At 27.1% G+C, this 16,181-nt stretch overlaps 5 protein-coding genes across 9 annotated transcripts; 2 read left to right on the top strand and 3 right to left on the bottom strand.

Moving 5' to 3' along the window:
• Positions 1 to 193: 193 nt before the first annotated feature.
• On the bottom strand, positions 194 to 1,924 carry LOC140676106 (small ribosomal subunit protein eS8). The gene is made up of 5 exons (XM_072910792.1): positions 1,846 to 1,924; positions 1,301 to 1,431; positions 782 to 1,033; positions 574 to 703; positions 194 to 354 (listed from the first exon to the last, which is right to left on the bottom strand). Exons 1-5 carry the CDS (start codon positions 1,847 to 1,849, stop codon positions 245 to 247), a joined length of 627 nt encoding a protein of 208 aa, XP_072766893.1. The 5' UTR covers positions 1,850 to 1,924; the 3' UTR covers positions 194 to 244.
• A 220-nt stretch (positions 1,925 to 2,144) lies between these two features.
• On the top strand, positions 2,145 to 3,554 carry LOC140676246 (tRNA-dihydrouridine(20a/20b) synthase [NAD(P)+]-like). Its single transcript, XM_072911125.1, has 3 exons — positions 2,145 to 2,365; positions 2,447 to 2,644; positions 2,759 to 3,554. Exons 1-3 carry the CDS (start codon positions 2,289 to 2,291, stop codon positions 3,537 to 3,539), a joined length of 1,056 nt encoding a protein of 351 aa, XP_072767226.1. The 5' UTR covers positions 2,145 to 2,288; the 3' UTR covers positions 3,540 to 3,554.
• Positions 3,555 to 4,115: 561 nt separating this feature from the next.
• LOC140676244 (glutathione hydrolase 7) lies at positions 4,116 to 7,296 on the top strand. Its single transcript, XM_072911124.1, has 9 exons — positions 4,116 to 4,325; positions 4,728 to 4,894; positions 4,967 to 5,127; positions 5,192 to 5,271; positions 5,359 to 5,634; positions 5,765 to 6,052; positions 6,121 to 6,187; positions 6,284 to 6,514; positions 6,601 to 7,296. Exons 1-9 carry the CDS (start codon positions 4,307 to 4,309, stop codon positions 6,809 to 6,811), a joined length of 1,500 nt encoding a protein of 499 aa, XP_072767225.1. The 5' UTR covers positions 4,116 to 4,306; the 3' UTR covers positions 6,812 to 7,296.
• A 40-nt stretch (positions 7,297 to 7,336) lies between these two features.
• Nac (GDP-fucose transporter nac) lies at positions 7,337 to 9,964 on the bottom strand. Of its 3 annotated transcripts, none has more exons than XM_072911126.1 (5): positions 9,760 to 9,964; positions 8,934 to 9,054; positions 8,495 to 8,699; positions 8,038 to 8,176; positions 7,337 to 7,956 (listed from the first exon to the last, which is right to left on the bottom strand). In XM_072911126.1, exons 2-5 carry the CDS (start codon positions 8,996 to 8,998, stop codon positions 7,364 to 7,366), a joined length of 1,002 nt encoding a protein of 333 aa, XP_072767227.1. In that variant the 5' UTR covers positions 8,999 to 9,054; positions 9,760 to 9,964; the 3' UTR covers positions 7,337 to 7,363. The 3 variants fall into 3 exon arrangements, with proteins under 3 accessions (XP_072767227.1, XP_072767228.1, XP_072767229.1); XM_072911127.1 differs by lacking the exon at positions 9,760 to 9,964 and adding an exon at positions 9,141 to 9,424; XM_072911128.1 differs by lacking the exon at positions 9,760 to 9,964 and adding an exon at positions 9,179 to 9,424.
• A 1,459-nt stretch (positions 9,965 to 11,423) lies between these two features.
• Positions 11,424 to 15,405, bottom strand: Adipor (adiponectin receptor). 3 transcript variants are annotated; one of them, XM_072886463.1, is made up of 7 exons: positions 15,198 to 15,405; positions 14,093 to 14,369; positions 13,835 to 13,933; positions 13,488 to 13,659; positions 12,936 to 13,333; positions 12,683 to 12,847; positions 11,424 to 12,570 (listed from the first exon to the last, which is right to left on the bottom strand). In XM_072886463.1, the coding sequence occupies exons 2-7, from the start codon at positions 14,333 to 14,335 to the stop codon at positions 12,436 to 12,438; spliced, it is 1,212 nt and encodes a 403-aa protein (XP_072742564.1). In that variant the 5' UTR covers positions 14,336 to 14,369; positions 15,198 to 15,405; the 3' UTR covers positions 11,424 to 12,435. The 3 variants fall into 3 exon arrangements, with proteins under 3 accessions (XP_072742564.1, XP_072742563.1, XP_072742565.1); XM_072886462.1 differs by having other exon boundaries at positions 14,093 to 14,359; positions 15,198 to 15,404; XM_072886464.1 differs by lacking the exon at positions 15,198 to 15,405 and adding an exon at positions 14,861 to 14,989 and having other exon boundaries at positions 14,093 to 14,359.
• Between the last annotated feature and the right edge of the window lie 776 nt (positions 15,406 to 16,181).

Here is a 16,181-nt window from a genome sequence, read left to right as displayed (position 1 = left end):
CAAGAAAATTATGTTAAAAATTTAACAGCAAACAGGCTAAAATATGATTGTTTTTTGCATTCGATTATTATCGTTAGATTCCTCTTTTATTTAATTTATATATATATGCATATATATATATATATATATATTTAGTTTCTTAAAATTTAATAATTTTAACTTCTTTAGAAAAAATAATAGCAAATGCAAGATGTTTTTGTGTATTTCAAGATCTTTTTATTATTAATGAATCATAATTACATATTTATTTAGCTTTCTTGCTTTTAATCTTTCTCATATAGAACTCAAGTTCTTTGCCCTCCAAGATGTAACCATCAGATCGACCACATTGACCAGGTCTGCTAGCTATACAAGCTAAAAATTGAAATAAAGTATTATTAAATTCAAAATACAAAACAACATAAAGTAAGACAATATAAAAAGTATTATGTAACTATAAACAAACTTCTTTATTATATACTATAATACTTGTAAAAAAATGTGTTATTTTATTCAAAAAGGCATATTAATAAATATTTTTTATATATTTTGTAAAAAATTATATTGATTAAATTGAAAATAAAATATTCATACCAAGGACACGTCCTGTTGCAAATTGCTCCTCCAAGGCAGGTTCAACTTTAGCAAACCGTTGCCTAGCTTTATATTTAGCTTCTGCTTTTTTGGAACGCTTCTTATTCAATACTTCCTCTTCTGCTTCAGTCTAAAAAAATAATTACACACTTTATTACTTCAGTCTATAGTTCCATAGATTTAAACCAAACTATATTTCAGTACTTACCAATTTAGCTCCTCTTTTACGACCCAATGGAAGAACATAATGACTCTCATACCATTGTCTAAATGGTGTGGCATCAATAGTGACAATGGCATTTTTCACCAGAGTTTTAGTTCTTACTAATTCATTGTTTGATGCATTGTAGACAACATCAATGATACGAGTTTTCCTGGTACTACACTCAGAGCCCCAGGAAAAATTTCCTGTATCCAATCTAAGAGCTCTGTATTTCTTATTACCTCCTCGTGTACGAACCTGTTACATATAAATGTCATATATTTATATATAAGTTAAAGTTAAATGTTATAAATTTAAATTTAAAAATATTATAAAGTTATAGTCAACTATAAAACTGAGTCATTAGATATGTTCATTATTATACATTATTAAAAAAAATACTATTCTCTAAATAATTATAACACTATAGATATCCTTGATATAATAATGCTTATAATCACTTCAATTTTATAATATTTAATTATTGTGTAACTCTTTTGCAATGTATTTAAAACTTAAACTCACAGTATGAATCCGCTGCGGTCCAAGCTTGGTATTTGCAGCTGGACGTCCTAATTCAAACTTCCTCTTCTTACGAAGAGGTTTTCTCTTTCCACCAGTAGCTCGTCTTTTATGCCAATGATCCCGAGAGATACCTGTAATGCAATATTAATAAATATATGATTTGAACTTAGACATGTTGCGTATCGTTCTTATATTTTAACCTATAACCGAGTATGTAACGGGTATTATAAAAATTGTTTTACATTAAATTAATATTTTATAATTATTTCCGTAATAAATATATGTTTACTTTTATCAATAATATGCTATTCATTATTAAATAAACAGAAATATAACTTATAATAGACATTATCATTCAATGTATCTCATGTGTAGCACAGACGTCTTTGAAGCAATTTTTTTATAAATCGAGTGTGTATAAATATAAAAATAATATTTTCCCCCGAAACGAAGATATTTGATTAACGAGATGTTAACGCTTCATCGCGATATTGTAACGAGAAAAAGAGGATTTGTATCGATACGAAAATACTCGCGTTTCTTACCCATCGTGGTATCACATAAAAAGAACCTAAACTCCAAAAGACTAGATACACATTTGCATTGTATATATGTAAGATGTAAGTGATAGATGTGCGCATGCGTCCACGATTTGGAATTAAATGACAGCGTTCAACAGAACAGCCGCTAGTTGTCATTTTGTTAATCCTCGACGTTGATTTGTTGGTTCCAAAAGTAAGCACCAATCACGTTCAAGTTCTACTAAGCGGTTTGTTCTGTTCAACATGCCTTCTGTTTCTTATATGATTTTATACTTTATGCCTATTACATTTGTATACAAATGCATGTGAACGTCAATAGGTTGACATATAATTCCAGTACAATTAAAATCTTTATTTTTTTGTTTTATTATTATAATTCTTAATTTCTCTTAGATAAGAGCTTACCATTATTTTTTCAATCTAAATAATTAAAATATATAATCGTAATGACTACCGATATAGTGGCAACATTAAAAGAGCCGAGAATGATAAAAATATGTGCTCCGATGGTTAGATACAGCAAGTAAGTTAAAAAAATGATATTTTTTAAAAGTGAATGTTTCGTGTAAATTATATTATTGTTTTTTTTCTGTTATCATTATAGGTTACAATTTAGAACGCTTGTAAGACGATATGAATGTGATATATGTTTTACGCCTATGATCTTAGCCGATTCGTTTATGCAATCTCTGAAGGCTAGAGAAAATGAGTTTACTACTCATGAAGAAGATAAGCCACTAATTGTCCAATTTGCAGCTAAAACTGTAAATGATTTTGTTGGTGCTACAGAAATGGTTGCACCGTAAGTTATTATTTATATGTACATTATTAGTTATTTACACGTATATCTCTATGCAATAGCATTAATATTGAAGATGCTTGCATTTTTTGTACTTGTTTTACTTATAATTAATAGGTATTGCAATGGTGTTGATCTAAATTGTGGTTGTCCGCAACGTTGGGCTATGAAGGAAGGATATGGAGCTGATTTATTGAAAAAACCAGAACTTGTGAGAGATTTGGTATATGAAATTAGAAATCGTATTCCAAGACCATTCACTGTTTCTGTGAAGATACGTCTGTTAAAGGATATACGTCAGACAATAATGTTGTGTCAAATCTTAGAAAAAGCTGGTGCTTCATTCTTAACAGTCCATGCAAGGACTCCTGAAATGCGTAATGAACCAATTGACTTGGACAATTTAAAGCTTCTTAGAGATTGTGTACAGTTACCTCTTGTTGCAAATGGTGATGTAAAAAATTTAGAAAATGCAGAATTTTTATTTAAGGAATCTAGATGCGAGGGAGTAATGTCTGCTAGAGGTATTTTAAGCAATCCAGCATTATTTTCGGGATATTCTACCACTCCGCTTGTTTGCGTTCAAGATTGGTTGAATATTACATCAACTATTACAACTGAATTTCAATGTTTTCATCATCATCTAGTATTTATGTTAGAAAAAATTTTACCGAAAAAAGATCGAGTGTTGTTCAACAACTTACAAGATAAATCATCTGTATTAGAGTTTTTAGAAAGTTATTATAATATAAAACCTAATAGTCAATATAATTCAATAGAATTAACTAAGTGCAATTTTGATACTTCATATGTACAGCATAGAAAAAAATTTATTAATTACTGGGATGATGATTCATTTAGTAACTTTTTGGGAAATATATTTGATGTTAATTCATAAAAAAACATGATGTTTTTATCTTTTTAAACCTATTCTTGCTTCTCTACCAAAAAATTTTCCAGTGTATTAAAAATTTTTTTTTAGAAAATTTACATGTATGTGTTTAAAAAATCTTTTTTTGTGCAAACAAAATTTGAAAGAAATTTGACTTGTGTACCAAAAATTGATTTATATATCTTGATTTTTAAAAAACTATATAATTTTTTTTTATATAAAAATATTCCTTTAAATAAAACAATTACGTATAAAAAATTGTTTTTCAGAATTTAATATAAATTTTCTTTCTATTTTTCATTGAAAATACATAGTACATATAAATTCTTCAGGTTTTATTGAAATATTTTTAAAATACATTTTTCTTTGAAATCTGAACCCATTAAATTATTTTCTTTATCTAGAAGAATCGAAGAAAAAACACTTTTAAATTATTAACGAGATATATTGTGCATAAGACAAATTTTTAAAAAACCCGCTTTATTTGTCGCCATTTTATTTAATTTCTCTCAGATTTACGTCTACAGATGGCAGTAGAATAAAACTTTTTTTTAAAAAGAGAGAGTTCTCTCTTTTCTTTATTGTTCTACTTGTTCTATTTTTATCCCGTTTATTTTGGTTTATTTTTACATCTTGTTTTGACATTAGTTTTCATTGATAAATCGGAAAAATTTTCGCGATATTCCACTACTAACAAATACCGCAGTACTGTGTGTTTATGTTTATTATTATAATAGTACTTAAAAATATTATCAAACAGTGAACTTTATAAAATGAGTTATTATAATACACGTAAGTCTTGTATAAGATATTTTCTTTCTTGGTCTATATTTATAGCATACATTTACACAACTTTTGAAAATATCGCTGATTATCTTGCATAATTATTAAATTCTGATTTTCGAATTCGAGATTTGTATACATTATGTGAAGTATTTTTCTTGTATTATAATATCTTTAAGATTTTGTCTTAATAAGATTATTTAACATAGAATTATTATAATGTTTATTATTAATGTAATTATTAATATTTTATTTATCAAAAATCCCTTTTTAAAATTTTTGATATCTTATTATATTATTTGGTTTTACTTTTCCCAACAAAATTGATATACAATTCTCAAAATTTTCCATTTACTTGAAATACATAATAAGAAAAAAATGATTATTTAACATAATTTAACATGTTTCTAGATCTTACAGAGGAATGTCCTTTAACAAAGGAAAAAAGTTACAAATATAGATTATGTACTTACTGTGGCAATGGACTAAATTTTATCATTGTATGCTTTGTTGCGTTGACTTTTGCTATCACTACTATGTTGGTGCTGCAAATTCTTTATACTGAAAATATACCACAGGTAAATATTAAAAAAAAAAAGACAAAAAATATATAGCGACAAATGATTGTAACAAAATTCCAAATATTTTAGAATAGCCTTCATGGTATTCATGGAGCAGTTGCCACCGATTATTCAAATTGTTCTCAAATTGGCACTAGAATATTAAGAAAATTAGGCAATGCAGTGGATGCTGCAATAGCGGCAACTATTTGTATGACTGTAGTAGCACCTCATAAAACTGGTCTTGGCGGGTAAGATATATATAGATTGAAATCTTGATTATATTGTATTCTTTAATGCTTTTTTTCTTTCCAGAGGTGGTTATATAATGATACATAACAGTAAAAATAACATTCATCCGATTGTTATTGATTTTGCAAATAATACAGCCAAAGGTTTGAGCATTTTGTATATATGTGTGACACAGAAAGAAATTTATATAATATTATCTATATAATGTACAATTTATCTATATAATATAGGTTTCTTTGCTAAAGCTGGAATTCGTTTGCCAGCTCTACTAAAAGGATTAGAATTTGCTCACATATTATATGGCAATTTGCCATGGGTTGACATAGTAAAACCTTCTGCCAAGTTGGCTCGAGAGGGTTTTGTTGTATCTAAGGATCTTGTGGATGAAGTGTCAAAAAACACAGATTATGGAATGATTTTTAATGGTCCTTTAAATCCAGGTGATATATTACAATTGCACGAACTTGCAAACACATTAGATATGGTGGCAGAATATGGTGTAAAAGGTACTTTATGTATTGTGTTACTTTTACAATTTTATATTGTAGATAATATTTTTCATGCAATCTTACCTTGATTTTCTTGTATTCTTTCTTTTTCCAATAAGATTATATTAAAACTTCTTATTTTTTCCAGTGTTTTACAATGGTACTTTGTCGTATAAAATTCTACACAGTAGTAATTTACACGAAGATATACTGCAAGAATTAGCAAATTACAAACCTACTCTAACAATCGCAAAAAGTTCAACATTACATCATCATGCAGTTTATTATCCATCACATGTGTCTCTTATGCAAACAATAATTGAGGCATTGGAGGGCCTTCCAATTTTGACAGGAAACGCGTCCACAATAGAATCATTAGCTCTTGTCGCAGAGACATTGATGCACATGTATTCGTTTTCTCATAACGTGCAACATGGTGAGTCCATTGCTCTAATTATTACTGGCAGGAATAATTACCTAATAATTTCATAATCATGATTTTAGCAAAAAGAGAATCATACACTGGAGTTATGGCATTGGATTGGCAAGATACATATGTTAGCATTTTATCGTTAGTACAATTCATCATCAAATTATTTATATATTTACATATCTGTCAGATAACTATATATATTTATATCGTATTAATATATTATATATGATGCAGTGGTTTAAGTTCACCTTTGGGTTTTGGAAATATGACGGATGCTGGATTTTTATTAGACAATATCGATGATAACGACTTTTTTACATTTATCCCTATTATTTTCCATTATGAAGAAGGAATGTGTGGATTACGTGGAGTGTTTGGTTCGGACGATGTTTTCCTTAATGGACAAATTCTCTATAATCTTATCGTTCGTGCTCTTAACGTTTCCGCCGCAATAGAATATCCCAGGTACATGAAAAATTTAATAATTTTAGATAAATTGATAAAATAATGGTTTGCACGCGTTGTGTACTATTTTATTTATTTTTTTACAGATACTATTTTGCTCCTGGTGGTATAATGATAGAACATAATCAAAGACATTCAATAGAGACTGCATTACAGGCTCGATTATATCCCATGATATCGTCATTTCCTATTGACGATAATTTACTTATAAAAAGCATAAATGCAATTATTAAGAAGAAAGATTTGCTTTCAAGTCATTCAGATAGTCGTGGAAACGGAATAGCATCCCGATTTTAAGTGTACTTTTTGTCATTAGTATACATATATAGAGAATTTTAAGAATCTTCAAGATTGCATAACACTGTGATATTAGAAAATATAAGTCTAGATACTTAGACGTTACCACAAATACTTGTGAGCACACGCAACAAAAACGGTCGATTTTGTAAATTATATCGTGTTATATAGCTGAAGAGGAAGGAAAAAAACAAAGATTGTAAATATTAAAACTGATATTGTATCTGTATTATAATACTGTTACAATACTGTTTTACATGTATACGTGCACACATAATTGTGTATGTATACATACAGATACACTATTCATATATACACTATTGCAAAACTGAAATAAACTTGTACATCAGTACAGCATATAGTATACATACATATATCTCTATATATATAAGGAATAATTCAACATCATGTTGCTTTCTATTTTCCCTTTGTATTTTTTAAAAATTATTTTTAATAAAATATTTATATATACAATTGTAAAAAAATGAACTTCTTTATATACATATATTTAAACTCTAATAAAATTATATCTTATTACTATATCGTTACATCTTAAGCTGTTTCACCTCGTGTTTCAATTTTTTTATATTCTCTACTTAAATCTAGTTGTCTAATTCTTGCATAAGACGCACTGGCGGTAAGTACAATGACATTACTTATCCACCAAAGAAATGATTTTTCTTCGTTAAACCAATAAGTTGCTAAGACCGTTTGAACGCATGCTTTTGCAGTACCACTAACGTTATGTGTTAAAGGGGATGTGACTTTTATTTGAAGTGCAGTAAAGTATCCAATAGCAAAACCGAATATACCACCTATCGTCATAGCACCCCAAAAAAGAGGATTCCCAAGCTTCTCGTAATTATACACAACCGTCTGTTCACCACTAATTATCATTAACGGAATAAAGATAATAATACTATACACATTGTTATAATAAGAAAGTAACCAAATGTCATCATTTACAGCTGACAGTGTCTGCTTCATACGGATGGAATATAAGCATAACAGTAATGATCCAAGTATGCCGAAAAATGTTCCAAAAATGGATAAAGAACCGGCTAGATGCTCCTGGTCTACACCCAACCAAAAGCCACCGATAATTACTGCACAGCATATTATACATTTGAAAGATGTTTTTTGCCCTGTAATTTTTGCCGATTAATTTCTCTAATAATTTTTAGTCAAAGTTTTTGTTTAAAGACTTGTTTCTATAAATTTCTCACCAAGTAAAATATAGGTAAACACCACATTAAATACAGTCGTTAGTGAACGGCCTATGTAATAAAAAGCAACACTGACATATTTTAAACACAAGTTATTAGTTGCTATCATTCCAGTAAACAGGAGCGATAATGGCAGTACCTACAATAGTTTGTTCATAAACACATTATATATACTTTATCATACAAATATCGAGATAGTCTCAAAATTTAAGTTCATTCTCCATATTTTATTTTTCTCAAAATTTTAATAAATTTACTGGATATTAATAATAAATATTTCTCTCTCAATATTAGATATCAAAACAATTTATACAATATTTTATTTAATATATTTGATTATAAATTAAAAATAGCAATGCAAAATTCTTTGAAAAATTAAATAATCACTTTTTAATAATTTATGACAGAAAAACATAATAATAATAATTATACAATATTGTTGATAGAAATTATATACCTTTTTCAAAATATCCCTTCTAAATGGGCTACCATCTGCAATTTCAATATATCTTGGGAACCATTGTGACAATTTACGTAAAGTAATGCATATAGTTACACTCACTATGCATTGAAACCAAGTTACAAACAGAGGAGCATCTAAATTCACAGCTTTACTGGATAAGAGTGCCTTATTTACAAATACAGTCAAAATGGACACAATCCTAAAAAATTATTAAAGATATATGTTATATATATATATATATATATACCTATCATACTAAATTCTATAATAGAATTATGTTATGAATTCTATAGTAAAAAATTATATCAAAATCTATAATAAAATTGTTTATCATATTCTCTGTACTACAAAAAAGTCTAACATATAAGGGTATTTAATATAATTGTTAAAGTTGAGAGAAAAAATATGCAAGCAATATGATTTTGCAACTCACCAATAGGCTGCAATTACGCATGTAATGTATATGTATTTGGATGCAAGTCCTTTTTCCAAGCTCATCGTGATAAAATTTATATCATATTTTTCCAAAAATTATATATATATATATTTCATACCTATTTCAGCCAAAAAGTACAGGTAAATTATTTATATAGTTATATAAATAATTATAAATAACTCAAATAAAGGCTCTAAATATTACAGAGTAATATATTAAGAAAAAAAGTAGGCAATAATGACCCAATGTGATAAATAATTATATAGAATGTAGAACAGTTGACAGTTGGATTAAGTATTCTGTCAAATTATTGTTTCCTATACATATTATTACAAGATTATAAGGACAATTTCACATAGAATCAAAATATTTCACAGCCACACACACACAATAAATGTCAATAAATTGAAAATCACATAAAGTATATATAAATAATGTATTATTAAATTAGCATATAAACACATTTATGTGTCTAAAGTTTTAGTTGTTATACTAGGGCATATGTGTATAATGACAAATAACCAATGATAAAAGCTTATGTTTGATTATTTATTTTTTTTTTATTCGCACTAAACTTATATTTACATAGTATCTTCAAATGTCTATTTTTTATTATTGAATATGCGGCACGATATGTCAGATAATTTTGAGGTTAAATAATGTGATGGAATTTTTTTCAATGTTATTAACATTTAAGAGGTTCGTTGATATTTTGATATTAATTATCAAGTCAGATTTTTAATTTTATATTAATTAAATAATATAATTAGATTACGCTTATGATAAAATAATTTTGATTTATTAAAAATGTAACCTCACGTACATACATAGTCGGTCTCCTTTATTTGACAGTATCACAATTTTTTAAGATTACACACACATACATTTCCTCTATATATATATGTATATTCCCTCTCTTTTGATTTTCTCGATTTTCTAATAGCATATGTGTAGAATGAAACTACATACAAACAAATCAGTGTTATCTTTTAGTCACTTTTTCTCTCTCTTTCTCTTATAGCTCATGTCTCGTGTTCATCACATGGCAATGTGAGTAATAATAAGTACCAAAAATCATAAATCAAGAAAAGGTATTTATTAAAAATAATGGAGAAATTGACAAGATTATAATGTAGTTTAAAATAATTTATTATACCTAATCTTTTATAAAACAATTAAAAAATAAACGAGCAATTTTTTATCTGAATTTTTGATAACATTTGCTTTATTTTCGAGGCAAAGTTCTATATATAATAAAACACTTTCTATTTATATTTTCAAGTAACAAATAAATATCATCTGATTTTAATACGTTTTGTGTTCACATTTACAGAATGGATTGTTTAATTTTTTTACAAAAATAATTTCCAATATTGATTTTTTAGATATTTCTAATTTAGAACTTTTAAACATTATTTATGAAATTTGTAATTTAATTATAACTTTTGTATTTATTTGAACTGCAGTTTGCAAAATCTGTTTCTATAGTTTTATTTCTTATTTTTCACTCCAAGTTCAAGTTTTAATTAAACTAAAAATTTTTATCAATATCACAACACAAATATATAATTTTAGGTAAATCTAATCTTTACTTACCTGGTTTTCTTTATTTCTTGTAAGAATAAACTAATATTGCACGCGAATAAATATAATTAGATAATGAATTAAAACGAATTTGACAGTTTGATATATGATAGAGAGATCATTTCATTATAAATAAATCAATAATAATAAAGATAATATATATAATTGAATGCTTTGACATAAGTTAGATATTGAAATATGTAAAATCCATTTTATAGACGCTCTATAATTTATGACAAAATCTGTGCAGAATTCCTATTTATAATTTTATGTATTAATGGTAAATTATATTATATTATTAATACATTATTATAGATATGTAATATGTAATTATGTGATACACAAAATTATAAATAGAATTCTATCTTAAATTTAATCGCAAATTATTAATGGTCTAGAAAGCTCAAAGTCAGGCTTAGATCAATTACATTTAATTCAAAGAAGTACTTTCTTTCTTTTAGGATTTTTTAAATACAATTGATATATATTTAGTAGAATTCTGTATATTAAGAACTTTAAATAGAGTATACAATTGAAAAATGAATTATACATTTGGAAAATTTGGTTGGTACATTAAATGTGTCATAATGATATAGTACTAAACAAATTTTCATTATTTCAACAATAATTTTGTTCAAAATATATATTATAGATTTTATAGTATATATACATATGCTATAAAATCGTTCATAGCAACGATTGCTTCCTAAATCTTAGTCACATTCGAGTTTTCATTGCTTATTGTCTATACTTTGTTTGTATATTATATTAATTATAGAAATGCGAGTATAGAAATTTTACATATTAACCTTTCTTTATCAAAAGACCCAACAAAGCATATATAATATAATATATAATTAATACTTAGGTTTCTAGATACAGAAAAAATTTAAGATACAGAAAAACTTGATAATTTTCTTTTAATTATGTTAAATTAATCATGAAGAAAAAGATTAATAATTATTTATATCATCTAATAATTATACATAACCCGTAGATAATGAATGATTCCTATTTCCTCACTGCAACATATAGCATTACTTCATTATTGAGAAACGTAAATTTTCGTTTTTGCATTATGTATGTAGAAATAAATTTACTCTTTTATATGGCATAACTTGCATTTTATATTATCAAATGTGTGTACTGAAATTTAAAAAAATTAATATATTTCAACATATATACAACAAAAATTTACAAAATTTTTCACTTTTTGACATTATATAGCGATGAAGAAACAGGATCGACTCATAAGGAAAAAATATATAAATATTCATATTTCTCTTCAAAACATAAATAAAAAATCTAACAATAAGGATAAGTAATACATGTGCCCATTTAAGTTTATATTATGTACTTTGTTTGGAATTTCATTTATGCTATTCGAATTTGATAGATTGTATTTGTATTTTTTAAAATGATATGTAGATTTTCATCTCATATTCAAGGATATTAAGAAAATTTCAGTTCAAGTATATCATATTTCAATGATTGCACATATTGAAATTTCCTTCATGTATAAAGTTTTGTAGCGCCTTTAATTTTTGACTAATTATTACATAATATTGTAACTATATATATGTACAACCCCACCATATTAGTACATATTTTTCATAAATTTATATTTCAAAAAAATTTTCAACAACACAATTCTGAATAATCTATGATCGTATATAATATCTTCAAAAGTAACTTCTACATTCTTGAAACTAATAAAAACTATAATTAAATAAAACCAAACATATTTTAAAACATTCACAAACACAAAAATGAAATTAGATATATTTCTATTTTATATATTCAGCATATCTTTCAACAGCACAGATCCACTCTGGCATAAGATTTAGGAAATTCTTTGTAGTCTTTTATATAGATTAATGACATGAAAGTTATCAACAAGATGAAGTCCGCAGATTTAAAAAGCTAACACCTGCGACGGATTTGTGCAATCACCTATTGTCATTCTGTGCATTGCCATTTCCGTAATACCATGATAATGTACAAAAGCAGCTGCAATTACTAATACATGGAAGATTTGATGACTCTGAAACTAAATTTTAAATATAACATATACAATATATTGTCAAGATAATCAAATATATTTTTCTATAAATTTTTTTTATATTTCGTTATCGATATCGATTTTTTTTAATAGAGCTTACCCAAATATCAAATTTCCCTGGGAAAAAACGTTCAGGTACCCTTAAAGCATAAAATAATGCACCTAGTATATACAAACATCCCATCAGTATTAACCATCCCAGGGATGCTTGGCTGATTGCCTTGAACCAACCTTCGGCGACAGCATAATGTACTGCTGGTATTACCTAAATATAATAATAGATATATACTTAAGATATTTATTCTAAAGTGAGAAAAAAGTTATATTCTATAAAATAAATTGAAATAACTTACCCCGCTAAGCCCAAATCCCATAAAAACTCCAGCTCTAAGTGGACGATAGTTTGGTTCGCCAAATCGCTCCCACAATGAAACTACAATGCTAGTTATACCAAGGACAACCACCACAGATAGGTAAATTAGTTTAGGTTGATAATCACAATAAAATCCATAATAAAGCCACGGTACAAAACTACCCATAATAAGCATAGCTATGCCACAATAGTCTAACTTTGAAAATAGCTTTCCAACACATTCGCTGTGGCAATGAACTGTGTGAAAGGCGAATGACATTCCTAGGCAAATTATAGCACCGGCAAAAAAGGTACCAAATACCAACTTTTCTTCCAATTGAATTTCTATAGGGGGTTGTGTTAGAAAAAATATAGCTATACCAATAAAGGCAACACAGCCTGTAAAGAATAAAATATATTATGAGTAGAATTTATAACCAAAAATTATGTAAAATATGCTTAAAAGAATATGCTACATATATGCTTCTTTTCAGAAAATATACATCAATATACGTTCAATGTTACTTAATACTGTGTTAATAAAAAGATGTACCTAACAAATGTGTCCAGATATTTCCAGTTTCTGTATGAATTCGAAAAATACTTTTAAAACACGCATAAAACGAAGGTAGTGGAGGCCTATGGCCAGCATGTAAAAAATCATTATCCTGTAGCCATCTTGGCAAGTTTCTAAAATGACATTGTTTCCATGATGCTTCCCATACCTATAAATAAAAGTTCAACTTTAAATTTAACTTGCTAAGAATGCTGATTATAATGTCTAAATTAATTTTGTTATACTACTTATAGTCTTGCGACTGTCCAGTGACAACAGTATATTTTCATTACAATGTATTACTATAACTATTAGTTATGGTAATTTACTATTTATCTTGTTACCTTCCGAACAAATTCTTCTGCTTGTTCCGCTGCATTATGGGCTAATGCACCTAAATCAATTTCATCACTCAATACACCTGCTTTCAATACTTCAGTCATCTACAATTTACATAATAAATATTATACAAATTGGAAATATAATATATACAATATAGTTCCAAAAGAATCAAACTTTTTTCTGTAGAAATCGATGTTTCAATATTGATTTTTTTTATTGGAGAAACTATTAATATTCTTCCAAGACAACAATAAATATACCTCACAATCCAGAAGATGATCATCTTCTGGAGTTGAAGGCAAAGGACATCCGACTCCATCTTCTTCTTCTGCTAAACAACTTGCGTCGTCATCGTCTAATAATTCTTTAACTTCATGTAAGCCAGGTATTTCACTATTTAGCAATACACGATCACTCCATGGAATACGATGTCGTATTCCTTCCAATTCTCCCGGCAAACATTCTTCTTTTTCTTCAAAAATGATATCTTCATATTGCGACATAGTTGAGAATAATTGACTGCAACTCTACAAATATCTTTGTTGAGAATAAGAGTAAATAATACAAGTTACATAATAATTTTTTTTTTGAAAATCTGTGCCTACAAACTTATTTGTATCCATAATCACGATATAAATTCTCAATATAATACATATATATTATAAAATATAATATTGAGGTCCATAAATATCTCTCATAATTGTCATTAGTTTTGGTAGATATAAATCATCATCAAGTTATATTTTTTCTGATATAAATTTATTTTTACTTATAAATCTATGTTTAAAGAAAAAACATCAAAAAGAACTTTCTAATTTAATATTTAATAAAATATTAAACCATATTGTGTCGCATGTAAGATGATGAAAAGGTTAAAGGTAGATTAAAATGGATAAAAGTTAATGCATTGTAAAGATGATTTTAAAATACAGATTTTAATACTGAGAATTATCAAAACAAATGTATATGCAAATATCTAGTATTTATTTATATTTAAATAATTTTTGTTCATCACAAAAACTTATCACCTTTACGTTACAAGTATAATGGTTACAAAAAATACTCTGATCTTTTTTTAGTACATGCACATGTATATAAGGACTGTGACTTATTATATAAGATGTAATAAACACATTGTCAAACGTTCTAAGTCGTACTGACTCACTGATTAAATTATAGAGAAGTCTCTTTATGAGAGGTTATTTTTCGTTTAATATTTTGTATTGTACAAATTTCTCGCTATATAAATGCGATTATGGCAGTTAGAGTAAAAAAAAAGATTGAAAAAAATACATGACATAAAAGAAATAATTAATATATAATTAGTAAAATATTATGAGTGCATAAAAATATTTCAGTGCTTACCAGTTGCACGATTCTTGCACCGTAATGTTCACATTTGCGTGGCCATCCGTCTGAAAATTTTAGGCTATAAGAATATCAGAATGACCTAAAAAAAATTACGTTTCCCGTTTCGTTGTCAACGTTTTATCTAAAAATGCTAATAAAACCGCGACCACGGAGCGAGAGCAGCGCGTGGCAAGTGGGGACGTGATAATCCAGATAACCAATGAACTTCTATTCTGTTACGCACACATGTGTTTGTATGTACACTGTACACACGTCACACACCATGCACACTAGTGCTTCTTTGATGTTAGTATTGCAAAACGAAGTACGCGCGTGCGTGAAATAAATAATGCAATCTAAACAATAAATTTTTCTTTCATTCTTCTCTCTTCCTTTTATCGTTTTCCTTAATCCATAATTAATATGCAAAGGCCGAAGTACAATTGCCGCCAATTTTTGCTGCTAAATATAGCTATTTAAAGAATAATATTTAAATGATCGATTCACCTATGGAAGCTTTCTAACAGGAACACACATAAATACAATTATTACCAGGGTTGGGAAGTAACGCGTTACTTGTAACGTCGTTATCGTTACAGTTACTTTTTTTCGGTAACTGTAACGGTAACGGCGTTACCAATTTTTGTTTTGTAACGGAAAATGTAACTTCGATAACGAGTAACAAAATTAACAGTTACTTTTATCATTACTTTTCAGACAGTACATGTCTATAAAAAAATGCTTAAAAAACAACTTAAAGACGTCTTATTATCTTTTAAATATCTTTAAAATGTCTTTTGACCTTCCTGTGCAGTCTGGGATTTTTTTCAAATATACTTGAATATACTATATTTTTTTCGAATATAAAATTTTCAAATAAAAAAACAAATATTTTTCGTTTCATGAATATGCGCTCATTTTATATGGTATATGTAACATAAAATACTATAGATACGTATGCACATATGCACGAAATGAAACTTAAAGATAAGAGTATTG

The sequence above is a fragment of the Anoplolepis gracilipes genome, chromosome 2, assembly GCF_047496725.1.
Source record: "Anoplolepis gracilipes chromosome 2, ASM4749672v1, whole genome shotgun sequence".
NCBI classification, from domain to species: domain Eukaryota; kingdom Metazoa; phylum Arthropoda; class Insecta; order Hymenoptera; family Formicidae; genus Anoplolepis; species Anoplolepis gracilipes.
Note: the sequence above shows the minus strand (reverse complement) of the source record. Positions and strands in the feature narration are given on the sequence as shown.

What these genes read in the sequence shown, in the direction of transcription:
- LOC140676246 (XM_072911125.1), top strand. Translation starts at nt 2,289, where the DNA reads ATGACTACCGATATAGTGGCAACATTAAAAGAGCCGAGAATGATAAAA. An exon ending in CCGATGGTTAGATACAGCAA is followed by an intron (nt 2,366 to 2,446) that starts GTAAGTTAAAAA and finishes TTATCATTATAG; the next exon opens with GTTACAATTTAGAACGCTTG. An exon ending in GCTACAGAAATGGTTGCACC is followed by an intron (nt 2,645 to 2,758) that starts GTAAGTTATTAT and finishes TATAATTAATAG; the next exon opens with GTATTGCAATGGTGTTGATC.
- Nac (XM_072911126.1), bottom strand. Translation starts at nt 8,998, where the DNA reads ATGAGCTTGGAAAAAGGACTTGCATCCAAATACATATACATTACATGC. An exon ending in TGCGTAATTGCAGCCTATTG is followed by an intron (nt 8,700 to 8,933) that starts GTGAGTTGCAAA and finishes ATAATTTTTTAG; the next exon opens with GATTGTGTCCATTTTGACTG. An exon ending in GTTTACCTATATTTTACTTG is followed by an intron (nt 7,957 to 8,037) that starts GTGAGAAATTTA and finishes CAAAAATTACAG; the next exon opens with GGCAAAAAACATCTTTCAAA.
- LOC140676106 (XM_072910792.1), bottom strand. An exon ending in GACCGCAGCGGATTCATACT is followed by an intron (nt 1,034 to 1,300) that starts GTGAGTTTAAGT and finishes TATATGTAACAG; the next exon opens with GTTCGTACACGAGGAGGTAA. An exon ending in GTAAAAGAGGAGCTAAATTG is followed by an intron (nt 704 to 781) that starts GTAAGTACTGAA and finishes TTATTTTTTTAG; the next exon opens with ACTGAAGCAGAAGAGGAAGT.
- Adipor (XM_072886463.1), bottom strand. Translation starts at nt 14,335, where the DNA reads ATGTCGCAATATGAAGATATCATTTTTGAAGAAAAAGAAGAATGTTTG. An exon ending in TATCTGGACACATTTGTTAG is followed by an intron (nt 13,334 to 13,487) that starts GTACATCTTTTT and finishes TATTCTTTACAG; the next exon opens with GCTGTGTTGCCTTTATTGGT. An exon ending in TGGGATTTGGGCTTAGCGGG is followed by an intron (nt 12,848 to 12,935) that starts GTAAGTTATTTC and finishes TATTATATTTAG; the next exon opens with GTAATACCAGCAGTACATTA.
- LOC140676244 (XM_072911124.1), top strand. An exon ending in ATACTGAAAATATACCACAG is followed by an intron (nt 4,895 to 4,966) that starts GTAAATATTAAA and finishes CAAATATTTTAG; the next exon opens with AATAGCCTTCATGGTATTCA. An exon ending in CATAAAACTGGTCTTGGCGG is followed by an intron (nt 5,128 to 5,191) that starts GTAAGATATATA and finishes TTTTCTTTCCAG; the next exon opens with AGGTGGTTATATAATGATAC.